The sequence below is a fragment of the Rhineura floridana genome, chromosome 4, assembly GCF_030035675.1.
Source record: "Rhineura floridana isolate rRhiFlo1 chromosome 4, rRhiFlo1.hap2, whole genome shotgun sequence".
NCBI classification, from domain to species: Eukaryota; Metazoa; Chordata; class Lepidosauria; order Squamata; family Rhineuridae; genus Rhineura; species Rhineura floridana.
Genome location: NC_084483.1, coordinates 65,585,253 through 65,601,942, shown reverse-complemented (window position 1 = coordinate 65,601,942; position 16,690 = coordinate 65,585,253). Strand labels below are relative to the sequence as shown.

General features: G+C 43.5%; 1 protein-coding gene across 2 annotated transcripts; it reads left to right on the top strand.

Annotated features, from left to right (window-relative positions):
• Positions 1-5,206: 5,206 nt before the first annotated feature.
• Positions 5,207-14,761, top strand: LOC133383122 (terminal nucleotidyltransferase 5A). Of its 2 annotated transcripts, none has more exons than XM_061623208.1 (3): positions 5,207-5,492; positions 7,811-8,354; positions 10,047-14,761. In XM_061623208.1, the coding sequence occupies exons 2-3, from the start codon at positions 7,893-7,895 to the stop codon at positions 10,824-10,826; spliced, it is 1,242 nt and encodes a 413-aa protein (XP_061479192.1). In that variant the 5' UTR covers positions 5,207-5,492; positions 7,811-7,892; the 3' UTR covers positions 10,827-14,761. The 2 variants fall into 2 exon arrangements, with proteins under 2 accessions (XP_061479192.1, XP_061479191.1); XM_061623207.1 differs by lacking the exon at positions 5,207-5,492 and adding an exon at positions 7,164-7,581.
• Positions 14,762-16,690: the final 1,929 nt, after the last annotated feature.

Genomic DNA, 16,690 nt, shown 5'->3' with positions numbered 1-16,690 from the left:
CTTTTGTGGAATGTTGCAAACTTTCTGTGCGACGTTCCGCATCACGCAAAAGTTTATCAGAGACATAACTCATTGTGAGCTCGCATTCGGGCATAGCTTCCAACGTGCAAATGAGAGCATCGTAGGATTTATCCAATGAGGAAAGTAACACAAAAACTTGCTGTAAGTCTGAGTATTCCACATTTCTTTCTTGTAACTGTACAAACAAGCCTCGAATAGTTTGTATGTGTTCACGCATGCTTATTCCCTCTGTTAAGCGCGTTTGGAATAGCTTTCTCGCGAGCAGAACTTTACTTCCAGCTGTGGTTTTAATATGAACACTCCGCAGCTCCTCCCAGACCTCTCTTGCAGTTTCTGTTTCTCTTACGTACAGTAGCTGAGAGTCTTGTACACCAAGTATAATAGTAGCTCTTGCCTTCTGGTCTTGGCGTAGCCATTCCTCCGTGGGGTTAGAAGGTGCGTCTGCCTCAATGACGTTCCACAGGTCCTCTCGGATTAGCAGCATCTGCATCTTTATCCACCAGCTTGTGTAATTCGTGTCATTTAGACGCTCCAATGGCATACCTGAGGTGTAGGACATTGCCATATTGGTTTCTCCAGGTGTTTAGCTTGACCACGGTCGTCCTGCTGGTTTTTCCTTTCTTCCAGCGTGTTCTGGCTTACTGGTACTGTGGGTTAGCCCCCAAATTCTGGGCCCATAACCCTAAATGTTAGCGTGTATTTATGAGGTCTATAGCCAAGTACCAGTAATGTAGAGTAAATGCCAGTCACACACAGAAGCACTTCAAGTAAGAAGGACTTTATTGGCAAGTAGCACCAACAGGTCCTATTAGTAGAGTTCAAACACTCACTAGCACAAGTCACCAACAAAGTTACCAGCATACCGCTCCACATCAACACCTTTGTCTCCTTTTACACAGGCTGCTCTCTAGCTCTTGGCTTTATGGGCTAAAGTGTGAAGAGCTAATCTCCCGCAGCTGTGTCTGTAATGTTTGCCAAGGTTAATCACTCAGCCTTCCCGTTAACTCATTCCTCTCCTGTTTTCCTGGAGGATCTAAAACATTTACTCACTGGTAACAATTATTACATAAGCTTTCATGTATTACCAAGAATGATTACCGGCTGTATTATTTTCAGTTTCTTAAAACTACACTATGATCTACTTTACAGGCTTTTGAAGCTATAAAGAGCCTTAAAAAATGTTGGCAACTTTAGAATGCTATTTCAAAATGTAGGATGGTGCAGGCATGGTACAGAAGACAACTCAATATGCAGAACTTATATATAGTACAGAAGGATGGATTGTACCTTTCTTGCACACCCCAAGGTAGTCCTTCCAGCAGACAGCCATACACTGGATTTGCTGAGGACCTACATGTAATGTCCAATATTTGTAGGCCTTAATATCCAGCCAGATTCTTTTTTCTTTGATTTTTTGGTGGGTTATTTCATGATTCTAAACTAGGCTACACACAAACGCTTCCCCCAATTCAAAATCAGGGCAGCCAGATTGGAGATAGACTTATTATTATCATTATTTATTTATCAGCATTGACTTTGTATCCATTCCACGTTTCCTCCAAATGAACTTCATGACCAAGTGGTGATTTTAGCCCTGTTCTCTCTCAGGTCCTAAACCACTTAGTATCCCTCTACCTTATTCCACATTCCAGGGAATAAAGATTAGAAGTGAATAAGGTGAGGGAGGGGAATGATATTTTTCCATAGGTTTAGAAATTTATGGGGTCCCTTGTTAACATTCCTATGTGACACCTTTAGACTAACCAATTCAGCTTGCAATCCTGTACACTTATCAGGGAGCATTCCCCATGGAATTCAGTGGGGCTCACTTCTGAATAATTTATAGTTATTGTGGCAGGAACCCACACTAGAAATTGTGACAGCAATGTAAAACACTCAGGTATTAAATATTCATAAAAACTGCAGTGTTTAAGCATCCACTGTTTCTTTGCCAAGGAAGAAGATAGGGAGAAAACTTAAACGGAAGTGGGGGCGCATACCTTTTCTTCCAGCAGAGAAGCACCTGTGACAGCAGGAACCCCTTCTAAACATATTTCAGTTAGTAAGATACTTTTCAGTTTACCTAGGTGTCAGCATTTGTACAACTGCAGTGCTTAAGTGTCTATGGTATCTTTGCAAGTGAGGAAGATGGGGAGAAAATTAGGACAACTGGCTAAGCCCATGACCTCATTGACTGCACCTCTAGGTCTTCTTAGCAGCCCCACTAGGTCGAATTACTATCAGCTGCCACCACAGGAGGTGCACAAGAAGAGGGAAGGGATGGGAGAGGCATCTTATAATTTATTATGAGTTCCAGTACCTTGTTTTAACAAAAGAAGCACTGGCTTTACCTATCATAAAGTCTGGTTGGGAGGGAAGATGTGAAGAGGGTTGCCACCCAGTTCTGACAGTCTACTGAAGCACTCTGCACTCTCTCTAATAATAATAAATAAAATATAATAATAATAATAATAACAATAACAATAACAACAACAACAACAACAACAACAACAATAATAATAATAATAATAATAATAATAATAATAATAATAATAATAATAATAATAATAATAATAATAATAATAATAAAATTTAATTTATGTGTCGCCTATCTGGCCAGTGGCCACTCTAGGCGACGTACATACAATAAATTACAACAAAATAGAATACAAAAATACAGTGTAACAGTATAAATTATGCTAACAAACAATATATGGTAGACAGTATTTAAATCATAAGAACATTAAACCTCCCCAGAAGTCCCAAAAGCCTGTTGGAAAAGCCAGGTCTTTAAGGCCTTGCAGAACATATTCAGGGAAGAGACGCCGAAGATCTTGTGGGAGGGAGTTCCAGAGGGTGGGGGCCGCCACTGAGACGGCCCTCTACTCTCTGAGGGAGGTGCTGAAGTGCAGGGATTTCAAAAGGTGAAGACACAGGCACAAAGAGGAAAGGGTTTGTTCTCCCTGGGTTCATGTGGCGCACTTGGAAAGAATATTGCTTGCTCATTTTTCTTTCTGTTTAGGAATAAAGGGGATAAAGTTTTTAATAAATGACCTTGGGCCACACAGTCTCTCAGCTTAACCTACCTCACAGGCTTGTTGTGGGGATAAAATCAAGAGGTAGAGAATCATGTTTGTCCTTCACCTTGAGCCCCTTGGAGGAAAGATGGAATATAAAGGAAATAAATAAAAAAATGTAAACAGAAAAGTTGTAGAAAGGGTTGACCCCCTTTAAACATTGCCCTCCATTTAATAGTGCCCCAGACTGGCTTTAGCTATTGAGCTTTGTTTTAAGCTCTTACCCCAATCATGTGAAATAAACAGTGACGTCCAAGCTGGATTTACAACGGAAAGAGGCACCAGAGATCATATCACAAACATAAGTTGGATAATGTAATGGAACGGAGCAAGGAATTTCAGAAGAAAATCACCCTGTGCTTTATAGACTACAGCAAAGCTTTTGACTGTGTAGATCATGAAAAACTATGGAATGCTTTAAAGAAATGGGAGTGCCACAGCATCTGATTGTCCTGATGCGCAACCTAATACTCTGGACAAGAGGCTACTGTAAGGACAGAATATGGAGAAACCGATGGTTCCCCATCGGAAAGGGTGTGAGACAGGGGTGTATTTTATCATCCTATTTGTTTAATCTATATGCAGAACATATCATACGGAAAGCGGGATTGGACCAAGATGAAGGAGGTGTGAAAATTGAAGGGAGAAACATCAATAATTTAAGATATGCAGACAATACCATACTCTTAGCAGAAACCAGTAATGATTTGAAACGAATGCTGATGAAAGTTAAAGAGGAAAGCACAAAAGCAGGACTACAGCTGAACGCCAAAAAGACTAAAGTAATGACAACAGAAGATTTATGTAACTTTAAAGCTGACAACGAGGACATTGAACTTGTTAAGGATTATCAATACCTCAGTAGAGTCATTAACCAAAATGGAGACAATAGTCAAGAAATCAGAAGAAGGCTAGGACTGGGTAGGGCAGCTGTGAGAGAACTGGAGAAGGTCCTCAAATGCAAAGATGTATCACTGAACACCCAAGTCAGGATCATTAAGACCATGGTATTCCCGATCTCTATGTATGGATGTGAAAGTTGGACAGTGAAAAAGGTGGATAAAAGAAAAATCAACTCATTTGAAATGTGGTGCTGGAGGAGAGCTTTGCGGATACCATGGACTGCGAAAAAGACAAATAATTGGGTGTTAGAACAAATTAAACCAGAACTGTCACTAGAAGCTAAAATGATGAAACTGAGGTTATCATACTTTGGACACATCATGAGAAGACCTGATTCACTAGAAAAGACAATAATGCTGGGAAAAACAGCAGGGAGTAGAAAAAGAGGAAGGTCAAACAAGAGATGGACTGATTCCATAAAGTAAGCCACAGACCTGAACTTACAAGATCTGAACAGGATGCTCTTGGAGGTTGCTGATTCATAGGGTCTCCATAAGTCGTAATCGACTTGAAGGCACATAACAACAACAACATTCACATCTCAATCTTTAGGGCAGAGGTAACCAAAGTGGTATCCTCCAGATGATGTTGGGCTGCCACCCTTCATCCCTGACCACTGGCTATGGGAGTTGAAAACCAACAACATGTGGGAGGGGAGACCACATTAGCTACTCCTAATTTAGGGCATGTGGTCCAGACAGGATCAATACATGAAGCTCGGTTTCTGCCTCATCTTCAGCTTGTAGTCCGCTCCAAGCGAACAGCTGAGAAGCCCAGCAGCTGAGAAGGGATATACCATCCTTCCATCCCATAATTCCTTCAGCGTTTGTAGAGAACATTTTGTAGCATTTCGAGCTCGTGTTGCCAACAACCGGCCCGAAGACAGCGCCCCCCCTCCCCGCCCCCGGCTCATGGGAAGGGAAAGAAGGAAAGGCCTTCTTTTTTCCACCCGTGTCCCCGCGCCGAAGCACGACGTCGCTCCTACGACACAGGCTCTTCCAATGCCTGTGAATAGGCAGCTCTTCGGTGCGTGAACGTGTTTACTCGCCCCTCCTCCTCATTCACTCGGAGCTGCCACGATTACGCCAGGAGGAAAATACATCATCACGGCCAAGCCAACGGTGATTGGCGAAGCCCTTCATACATCACAGCCTTTCGGAATCGCCCTGCAACTGTTGCTGGAACGTCAGTACCTGTGACGTTCTGCCCCGCTCCTATCACTGATCTTCAAGCAGCTGCTGGTGTTGTGTTTAAAGTCCCCCTCTCCTACTCTCTCTCGATCTTTCACCTTCCCGCGGAAAATGTGACAGCCACCTCTTCATCTCTGCATAAAACATCGGCCACCAATCCTGTGCTGTCATGCCTCTAAAGCCCTACGCACTCATATATAAAGAGGAATTTAATCTGCGCAGGTGGAGTCTCTGGAAATCAAGCTGGCAAGTTATGGTGTGATCTCGTACTGAAGAATTATACTGCTGGAAGAGAGAAAGAGTGAGTTTTCTGCATACCATTTCCCCTTTATCGCTTGTGCATGCATTATCAGATGCAAACTTTTCAGGAACATTCACAGCTTTGTAAGAAATAAAATGTAACCCTTATTGGATAACATTATATGATACTTCTTCTGTAGTAAAAGAAGTCTAGCTGTAATAATAGTTGTTAAAGCAGACAACTTTTGCATTATACTGTTTGAACATTACTTGCATTAGGCAAACACTCTGTCCTATGTGAGCCCCAGGGAGGATGTTCCCCGTCCGCCCACCCCCGTGTCCTGTTTCTGGGCAGTTCCATCTAGCAACCAAGATTAGTTAAAACTTTGCGCAACTGTTAAACCCACGGTGGACTGGACTGTCACTTCCAAGGGATACAAAAAGGAGAAGGCTGTAACATTTTCTATTAGGCCACCTTCCCTCTGGCAAAGGATTTGCTAGCTGCACAGAACTACGGATCGGCAGAGTGGAAGGCGATCTAATAAAAAGCTTTCCCCCATTCGTATTTTTACTTCTGTCGCTCGCAGCAACAAGTGCGTGTGTGTGTGCGGTCCTCTGATTTTATTTCTAGCCAGTTCCTAATAATATTATTTTCAGCTCCAAATCACGGATTTATCTCTTTCAGAATAAGGGCCTTCTGTATCCAGAATCCTGTCACAAAGCGTCTTGAACACCATCTTAAGCCCCCTCTACTCCACTGGGATATATTCCCAAAGACACCGTTTGGAACTCGGGATTTGGCTACCAAGTGCATAACCCTACCAAGCTTTATTCCGGGGAGGGGGGTCGGGGGAGTAGCGTCGACAGCCACGAAATATGGGGGCTTTTTACCTCGGCTTTTTAAGAAACCCGCCGGGGGCTGTTGGCCACTTTCTCCCGTGTTACATAAGTGGTGTGAAAAACCAGGCGGCATTTCTGCTTCGCTAGTCTAGGCGCAGCGGGATCTTTCTCGGCCCCTCCGGGCGCTATAACATAGCGAGTGAGTGCAACGCGTGCAAGCGCTTGTGCTTTCCCTTTCCTTTTCAGCAGTTGCTTTTGTTCCATAGACATCAATGGGAGCCTCTTTAAGGTGTAAACTGCAGCCATCCCTCAGATAGCGCAGCCTCCTGTTCCTTTTTTCTGGACTGGTCTGACAATTCCAGAGGGGGAAAAGGGGAAGCGGGCGCGCTGTGGAGTGAGCGCTCTGACCATGGCGTGCAGTTACAAACAAAACGGAACTCTGGGCTGTCTGGGAATCCAGAGAGCGCCTTCCGAAAGGGGCACAAAGCAGTTCCCTCCCAGAGACCCCCAGCTAGCTCCTCATTAGGGCGAGCTTCTCCAACGCAGGCTGCAACCGATCCCATCCCTGGCAACCTCCCCGACCCTTTCGGCTCAAGGCAATTGCAAAGCACATCCTCGGCAGCGAGAGCCAGAGAACGTGCCACATCCAGGCTGATATCGCTTCCCACTCTCTTTTCCTGAACGAACGCCCGCTGGTCCCTAATGGCCTCGATAACACGTTGCAGACCCATAGTGTCCGTTTTCTGCCAGCCCCTTCCAGGAAGTTCCAGCGGGATCCAGATCACTCCGACTTTCACCTTTCTTCCCCGTCCAGAAGGGAGAGAATTCGTTGGCTCGGGAGGAAAAAGGAGGAGGAAGCAGCTCTAGAAAAGCGGCTGTGAGAAGCACAGCAACCAGCTGTTTATGCAAATAAATGGGCGTGTCGGAAAAGTGGACGGGGAGAGAAGAAGCGTCGATATGCAGATGAGAGGGGCGTGGGGAGCGGACGGTGACTCGGATCCCCGGAAGAGCGAGAAACCCCGTATAAAAAACTACTGAGGACATTCCCAGGCAGAACTCGTGAAAGCTCCAGAGACAGCCTTGCCGTGCAGGGCAAGGGGGAGCCGCTTCGGGAAAACGCGAGCCCTGTTAGCCGGCGGCAGAACGACGCATGCCTGCATGAACCCATCTGAGCAAGCGTTGCCCGCTACGCCAGGCGGTTCCTCCGGCTGTGCGTAGCTGCACAGTCTGCCTGCACCCCTTGGCTCCTCAGGCTTCCTTTCCTTCCTGCTGTCGGTCAGAAAGGCAGTTCGATCGCGCCCGTGGTGCAGGTGATTAGGCGTAAGCCCGGGTGTGTCCCTTTAGAGCGTCGCGCAGCGCGATCGCAAGTCGCCGCTTTCCCCGCGTAGGAAGGGGCTGAGATTCTCAAAACGTTTCAGCTCCCTAATGGGATTCCTTCAAGAGGAAGCGGCTTGAGGATAGCAGTCCTGATCGTAAAGTATAATTCACTGACACTGACGGTGTTTGCTTTTCTGTTGTTGTTTTTTAACCCCTCTCTAGAAGTGGAGCAAGAAGAAAGCTTGAAAAGACAACGGCTCTTTTTCTTACTTGATCTGTTGAAACTTGCAAAAGGCGCTGGGCCATGGCAGATGAGGAAAATAGTCGCGACGGCGACAGCGGCGGCAGCCCTACTGAAGCCATTCCCGAGCCGTGCCTGGGTTGCTGCGAGAGCAGCCGCTGCAACGTGCTCAGCTGGGAACAAGTGCAGCGCCTGGACCGCATCCTGAGCGAGACCATCCCGATCCACGGCCGGGGCAACTTCCCCACGCTGCAGATGCAGCCGCGACAGATCGTCAAGGTAGTGAGGAGCCGCCTGGAGGAGCGGCGCATCGGCGTGCGCGATGTGCGCCTCAACGGCTCGGCGGCCAGCCACGTCTTGCACCAAGACAGCGGCCTGGGCTACAAGGACTTGGACCTCATCTTCTGCGCTGACCTGAAAGGCGAAGCCGAGTTCCAGACGGTCAAAGACGTCGTCTTGGACTGCCTTTTGGATTTCTTACCGGAAGGAGTTAACAAAGAGAAGATCACCCCGCTGACCCTGAAGGTAAATTTCATACACGCGCATTCCCGCCAGGCTGGGAGGACTCCCGTGGCTTCGCTTGGTTCTGCAAAAAGGGCCGCCGCAGAACGCCGGAGGCGGACAGGGTGATGTAGCAGGGAGATGATACAGCCGCTAGCACAAGTTGGCGGATATTTTAGCTTGCAGCAAAAAACCCAAACCAAACAAATGCTTCCCCGCCCCCCAAGAACGGGATTAGAGATAAACATGCAGGTCCCTCCCTTCAAGCTGACTGAAATACTAACTTGGCATGGCTCATTAGAACGATCGCTAAGGTGATTCTGTGTGTGTGTGTGGGGGGGGGGCGCGCGTGCTATTTATCAATTTAATTATTTGCCTGCGACGAGGAAAGAGTCGCACATTGCTTGATCCATAGCTGAGATAAACCGAAGCACACGAATTTAGGCAGACTTAGTTCTGTTGCTTTCACATTAAACTGAGGCATTTTAACTATGCTTACTTCCTTTTAATTGGTTGGTGGATTATGACCACTGGAGGGGCATGGTGCTTCTCTTCTTGCTCTGCGGATTCAATGCAAAGGCTGCATTTACTGTCATTCTGCCCAAATACTCTAATAACGCTATTCAGCAGTTCAGTTAGGTATTTTGAGAACCCTCTCTGTGTGTGCGTGCGTGTGTTGCTGGACTTCCACAGACCTTTGCCCCCCAAATAAGTCTGATTCCCTTCACTGTTTTATGTTTAAACACCTTTAGAGTACTGATTACTGTAAGTGACTTAGGATGCAATCCAATATACATGTGCCTGGGAGTAACTCCCATTGAACCCAATAGATCTTACTTCTGAGTAGGCATGAATTGGATTGCACTGTTAATTAAGGCCGGTGACACCAGACTGCCTTGAAGTACCCTTTTAAACCAGTGATGTCATTAGATAATTTTAGTTTCTGGACTTGATGGCTTTATGGACCCTGCCCCATTCTTCAGATGGCTGTGTGTATTATATCGCTTTGCTTCAATGGTGGTGAGCCACACCTGTAAAGTTTGGGCCCCCTCCTGCTCATTTTGCTGAGTGGGGCCCTTGATATCTGCCCCCAAGCCCCGCCTTGATGGCCTCACAGTTTTTACTCAAGTGTAGCAAGGGAAGAAAGGATTAATTTTCCCACTGCAAACTTGCTGTTTTTGTCTTTTCTTGGTATAGAGAGGGGGGAATTTATGAAGCGTGAGATCATGTTGAAAGTTCCCAGACTATTGGCGCAGGTTTTTAAAGTGAAAACTTCCAGTGACTTTATAAAAAGACAAGAAACAGAATCTGTTTATTATTCTCTTTTGCACTTGCTCTACATTTTAACAGCAGTCTTCCAAATGAGTCTCGTCCTCTGCACTAATCTGCCTGTGCATGCGTTTCATCCCTTTGGAAGAAAAGCCTTAATAAAAATCCTTACAGAATATGTCCTTTGTGCAGTTACCACGCCAGAGCACTCCCTCTCCCTTTAGTCCTTTGCAACTGCATGTCTGCAAAACCACATGCTAAATCTGTCTACAGTGTGTCTTTCTTATGCCTGGGCTCTGTAAATTTGCTCTGCTGCAAGCTGGGGCAGGGTGGAGCTGGGATCATATGCAAATTGAGGCTCCAAAGAGGAGGTGCTTTTATTGGTTTCCTGATCTGCTCATTTCCCTCCTCCTTCTCCCCCCCCCCGCCATTTGTTTCAAATTGTAGGAAGCCTATGTGCAGAAAATGGTGAAAGTGTGCAATGATTCGAACCGATGGAGTCTCATCTCCTTGTCCAACAACAGTGGCAAAAATGTGGAGCTGAAATTTGTGGACTCTCTGAGGAGGCAATTTGAGTTCAGCGTAGATTCCTTTCAGATCAAGCTAGACTCTCTCCTCCTTTTTTACGAATGTTCGGAGAACCCAATGACGGAGACTTTTCACCCAACTATCATTGGGGAGAGCGTCTATGGGGATTTCCAAGAAGCCTTTGATCACCTTTGCAACAAGATAATTGCTACCCGAAACCCAGAAGAGATCAGGGGAGGTGGTCTCCTTAAGTACTGCAATCTCCTCGTAAGGGGCTTCAGGGCTGCCTCTGAATCTGAGATTAAGTCCCTCCAGAGGTATATGTGCTCAAGGTTTTTCATTGACTTCTCAGACATTGGGGAACAGCAGCGGAAGTTGGAGTCGTACTTGCAGAACCACTTTGTGGGACTGGAGGACCGCAAGTATGACTATCTCATGACGCTTCACGGTGTGGTGAACGAGAGCACAGTGTGCCTGATGGGACATGAGAGGAGACAGACTTTAAATCTTATCACCATGCTGGCCATCCGTGTACTAGCTGAGCAAAACATCATCCCCAATGTGGCTAATGTCACCTGCTACTACCAGCCAGCCCCGTATGTAGCAGATGCTAACTTTAGCAATTATTACATTGCCCAGGTTCAGCCTATGTTCCCATGTCAGCAACATACGTACTCTACTTGGTTGCCCTGTAACTAGCCGTTTTAATAGACTTGGTGGGGAATGTGTTTTCTATCAAGCAAATAAAGGGAAGGCAGAGCTCCCCCTTTTTTAAAAATACAGTGGGGTGTTTTTTGTGCAGTGGTGGTCTGCTCCAGTCTTGAAGCTTGAGGAAAGCTGTTGGTTCTTCTGTCTGATGTAATGGAGCATGATTTAGAAAAGAACTTTAAAAATAATTGGATTCTACCCCAAAGCCTAGAGGCCTGTCATGAAAAGCAAACAGGTTCCCTTGAAATAAACCTGGGAGGAATGCTTGATGACAATATAGGTTGGCAATCCCTGCTCCCATAGCTATGGCATAGTGAAAGTTGGGAAACCTTTATTTTTTTTTAAAAATGGGATCTTCAAAAGGAGGGAATACAAGTGGGGGCAGGGAGAAACTAAATACGTATTCAGGAATTTAAAGTTAAAGTCATAACACAGGGATATGCTGGAAGAAGATCTATTTTGGAATTACTGCCTTTGGGGCGTATATTAAGTGCTGTCAGTGGAACGAACCCATACAACCAATAGCTTGCTTGAATAGCAAGCTTTAAGAGAATCAGCTTTCTCCAAAAATAATAATAATTAAAAAAACAGCAGTAGAGGGATACTTTTTTTTTTTAATGAGGGGTGGGGAGAAGGACTGTGACAAAAGTCATTATTTCCAGCTGTGTGCACGCATCACATTTTTAAAAAATATGGGAAAGCAAGAAAACCAGCTGTAGCAAGCATCTTATGCTTCGGGACCAAAGATTTCACAGATAAGTTATCCAAGCAAAGAAGAAAATGTACTAGACTATTATAAAATAGACATTACTATATTTGTACACGCTAATATTAAACAAAAGTGCCTGATGCTTTCAGAAAATTTGAAATGAGAAGAATATAGTTTTGTGGTTTAACCTTGCATTTTGTTTTTTATCAGGGACACAAGAAACAAAAAATAAGCTTGTGAATAAATGGTGGAGGAAACGCCTATTTTTTTTCCTGGCAAATACCTATATAACATTTACATTGTTGGTGTGATGTTATCATAGGTTCATGTGTGCATATTGGTGTGTGTGTGAGTGTGTGTGTACTGGCGTGTGTGAATCACACACGCATACACAGACATATTTTCAATAGGGTCTGGGATAATGTAGCAATTAAGGAATGTTTTAAATAAAATACAGCGTGTTTTCCAGTCTGCAACAGGATATCATAATACTGTGGGCACTTTGCAGAGACAGTTAATCCTGCACCAGAAAATCTGAATAAACAAACTGCTAATAAATAAGGTGGGATTCAAATGATGTATTTGTTTGCAGGAACATAACAGAAAACTCCATTGGGTTACATGTGAGCCATGTCAGGAGAAACATTTAACCTGCTAATCCTTTCTTCCTCTACTTTGTACTGTGATATGGTTTTGATGCTTAACTCCCTAGTTCATTGACTGCAGGCCTATCCAATGTATAAACACCCATTGGAATTTGGCTCAAATGGATAAGTGCCCATGACAGCTATGGAGTGTTGCCTTAGGTGGTGATTTGGAAACTAATTATTAATATTGAAAAAGAGCAAGCAGAATGCACTGTGCCTTTCAGGACCACTAAATGTTAGTAAATGTGAAATGAACCATTATGAAGACTGTTGCACGGATGTTTGAAATCTATATTTTATATTTACACATATATATTTTTATGCAACTATTAAACATCTTTCATCTGGTTGTCACACTGCATTTTCCAGCTTAGTACTGTATCTTATTTAAAATGACTAATCTTTGTATTGGGACAAATAACTATCGTTTAATTTCCTTTCGTTCAAGTGATGAGCGGAGAGTTAGAAATCATCTTTCTGGGAGATTTCCTTCCCCTCTTTAGTGATGATTATGCAAATGAGTTTAACTGTTTCTCCCCCTCCCTCCCCCACTTTTTCTTAATCCCAATTCCTGCCACTGGTCTTTTAAAAGCAAACAAAAATCTAACTGAATATCTTGGTCACAATCAAGCGCAGAGTGAACAGCTCTTGAGTCCAGGCACATACAATGTTTGGGTTTCACTGTTCTAAGTCTAAACCTGTGCTGGATTGTGACCTAGAGTTTGTTTTCTTAATGCTAAGAAAGGAAGCAAAGGTTATGGTTTGGAAGAGGAAACTGGACCGTGCCACCCACCAGTGAGGAATCAATCAAAGGAGAGAAGTACATGTGGCACAGCACAGTGTTCAAGCAACATAAAATATTTAAAGTGGAGTGATTAGTAAACTGCTAAGTGCTAACCAGGCAGTTTAGTATCCCTTTGTCCTCATAAAGCAACTGGCAATGTATTTGTCCTTTTCATCCTTTTAAATTATAAAAACCTTCTGTTCTTAACCATCCTTTCATGTCTGAAAGCCAGTTTAACAGGACCTCAATCTACTCCCGTCCCTGCAGGAAATGTAAACTTAATTTCCATGTTCTGTCTTGAAAGTCCCAGTCATCGCTTTTGCCTGCCTGTTAGTTACATATTGTTTCTTTTTTAAGAAACTATATATATGGTCAGATCAGTTATGAAAATGCAATGATTATTTCCATTGGCTCATTACTATCCAGGAGGGAGATGTGTTTTGTCAAAACCAGAGTCTAGCCTTTCCTGCTCAGAGGGATTTCTGATGGAAGCTGAGCAGAAGACTGGAGAAATAGGATCAGCTGGTAATGTGGTATTGCCTTTCCTACCACAGCTATTTTGCTGCAAATGAATGAGTCATCCGCTGTTGAAAAGGGTTTGGGGATATTTGGCAGTGCCTCAGCCACAAATTGCTGATAATACATATATGTATTTTTTTCCTTTGGAGCAGCCTTTTCCATCTTTTATTAAGAAAACCAAATACTGTTGTTGTTAGTCTGGGATGACAGGGTGCGCACTTCCCCCGCCCCCCTTGTAGTTCAAGTATCAGTTGCATTTCAGGCCATCAGCAAATTCTCTTGCATCACATGCTGTAGAGTTTAATTCACTTGATGAAATAAAGATTCTCTCTCGCCCAAGTGGTAAAATTCTCAGTTGTCCATATCTGCTATGTGGAGTCCTGGTGATTGCTTGTATTGTTACACTTATGTAAATATCACTTTCATTTATCTAAATATGTCATTGTCAGTCCTGGGTCCTTTCAGTTCAGATAAATGGAATTGTACTGTGTATGTGTAATCTGCATTATGCAGAAACAAAAGAAGATTTTTTTGGGTGGGAAGCAAAACAAAAACTAAGAGGCAAAGAAAAATGGAAGCAGGATTTATGTTTTTCATAACTGTTTAAATGCTTTAAAATGTGTTTGCTGCTATGTATTGCACAAAGTTTCATGCATAGCTTATAAATGCTTGTTGTAAAATGCTTGATATTATATTGAAGGCTCTTATCAATTCAGAGAAAGCTTTAAATAGTTAATAGAAAGAAAAATGTGTAAAAGAAAATGAAAAGAGAGGGAGAGAAATATCTATCTATGTCATATTCAGCACTTTTGTCTTTTTCCTGTTTTGTTTTGTTTTGAAGGGGTGTGTGGCTTTCTCATTTCCAGTGCAACAGAGAAAATCCCAAATCCATATACAGGTTTTGCTGTTTCCTTTGTTAGCAAGCTGCTACTGCAACTAGTTAAACACCACAGGACTGGCTGAATGTGGTATCACAAACTCTTGTGGTCTGTAGTAAGCGATGCTGAATTTGTTCTCCTTTGGAATTCTGCACAACTGTAATCTTTAGCAAGACATCCTGTTGCATCAAACTGCTTCCCTTGGACTGTTCCTTTCAGAACGTTTTAACTCTGGGTTCTGTTGCAGGCTGAAACAAAAAGCATATGGAAAACAGACACTTTTAACCAACAAAAGTGTTTGCTTCAGCGCTACAGGGAAGAGATTGTGAATTTTGTTTACAGCATCCAATATTTGGATTTTTTTGGTAAATAAAATGTTATTTTTTCTATTTTTCTGTGTCTGGTATTTTCAGTGTTTCAGACAATTTTGGTCTTTTTGTGATGAGTACAGACTGACTTCCATTAGAAAGAACAAAGTCACCTCACTTGTCAGAAGCAGTTTTTTGGATGGAGGATGGTGTAAATCTGAAAAGCTCAAACAATACGGACTGGCTTTCATCAGCAGCAAATGAAACTAAATAGTCAGTGCCACCATGCCAAAGCATTTGACTAGACATTAAGTGAGTAATGTAAATGACTGAAACTTTAGAGTGCCATTGGACTATGCGTCCTAATGAAGTTGTTGAATTTCAGAAGCAGCATTGTACTTAGGTGCAATGCAATCCTATGTTTACACATTTATTCTTCTCATTTGGCCTCTTTATCTTAATTCTGAGATATTCCAATTATATATTATTTATCCTCCACACCCATTCAAGTGGAGAATCACTTTCATCGATTTAATCGATTCAAGTGGAGAATCGCTTTAAGGAACGCAAGCAAAATACACATATTGTCCTGGGACTCACCCCAGAATCCCATATGTATCTTCAAACAAAGGAGACACAAAAGAAATAAGACCAATATTGCTATGAAATACTTCATAGATCTGGATGTTTTGAGTAACAAATTCTTCAGGAAATTTTGTGTAAGTTTTCCACAGCAAAACTCCCAGTCAAATATTGTAGGCAATCCCATGAAGAAAAGTCTAGCAGCGCATTGGTTGTGTATAAGGATTTGCAAAATTAATATTTTATATCACTCTTAGATTTTTTCCCCCTCATTTGCCTAAGTCTTCTGAAATAACTCCAAGTCCAGAGACATGAGAGGTTTTCCAGTCCTTAGAAAGGGCATTTGCATAGTTGAGATGAGGCTTCCACCCTGTCTGATATTAATTTCACAGCTCTAGAGCTGCTATAACATGGGTCCTCCCCAAACTACAAAGGTAATGTCAGAAAAGCCTAAGTCATATGGAAGGGGTCCAACATGTGGCCTCTTCACATTCCAGCATTACTTCTCCCAGAAACCCAAGTCACGTCAACACCTTATATTTAAAACACTCTTATACCACTTTGTAACAGGCATGGCTTCCCCCAAAGAATCATGGCAACTGTGGTTTGTGAATGGTACTGGATACTGTAGCTCTTTAAGTTCCCAGGATTCAGGGAGGGATGATAACAAATGAATGTTTAAGGGAAATGGATGTCTTTTGTTTTGTATTGAGGGTTATCAGAAACAAAATGGCTAGGTTGTCTTCAGAGAAGAAGCTAATGGAAGTAGGCATGTGGCAATAAAGTGTGGGGAATCTTTTCTACCTGGTAGGTCAAATCCTGGCTTCCCCCACCCTCAGCAGACAACTTTGGTAAGTGAGTGGGGCCACCTGCCTTTCAATAACCTGACATAACCATGATGTCAGATGTCGCTTGTATTCAAGTTCTGCTGCAAAGGAAGATTCAAGCTAGGCTTGAAGTCACCACCAAACAGCTGATTGCTGCTGACTTCAATCCTTGCTTTCTGTGGGTTTCGGGAACTCTGTTGCACAGCTGATTCCAGCGGGCTTGAAGTAAGCTGATCAGCACTGCATTTGGCAGGAATTGGTTGTGCTATAAATTTCTGATGAAACTCAAGGAGAACTCCATAGCTCAGCTGATTCCAGTGGGCTTGAAGTCAGTGGTTATCAGCTGATTGGCACTGACAGCAAGCCTCTCTTGCCAAGGAACATACAGGAACACACTTTACGGCTTGCAGTTGTTCCTTGGCAGCCATATTTCTACCTGCCCAATGCCTGATATGATGTCAAGTGTGTTGGAATATATGGGGTTCAACTCCAACTTGGGTTGAGGCTGCATGGGGTTAAAAAGGGTAGCTAGAGAGGAGACCTCTTGGTTGCTAGGCTATACCTGTCCTTTGATCTCCTGCTGTCCCTTCCTTCCTGCTAG

Bases quoted from the DNA above. Each gene is read 5' to 3' on its own strand.
- LOC133383122 (XM_061623208.1), top strand. From the start codon at position 7,893: ATGGCAGATGAGGAAAATAGTCGCGACGGCGACAGCGGCGGCAGCCCT. The intron at 8,355-10,046 runs GTAAATTTCATA...TTCAAATTGTAG, and splicing joins TCACCCCGCTGACCCTGAAG to GAAGCCTATGTGCAGAAAAT.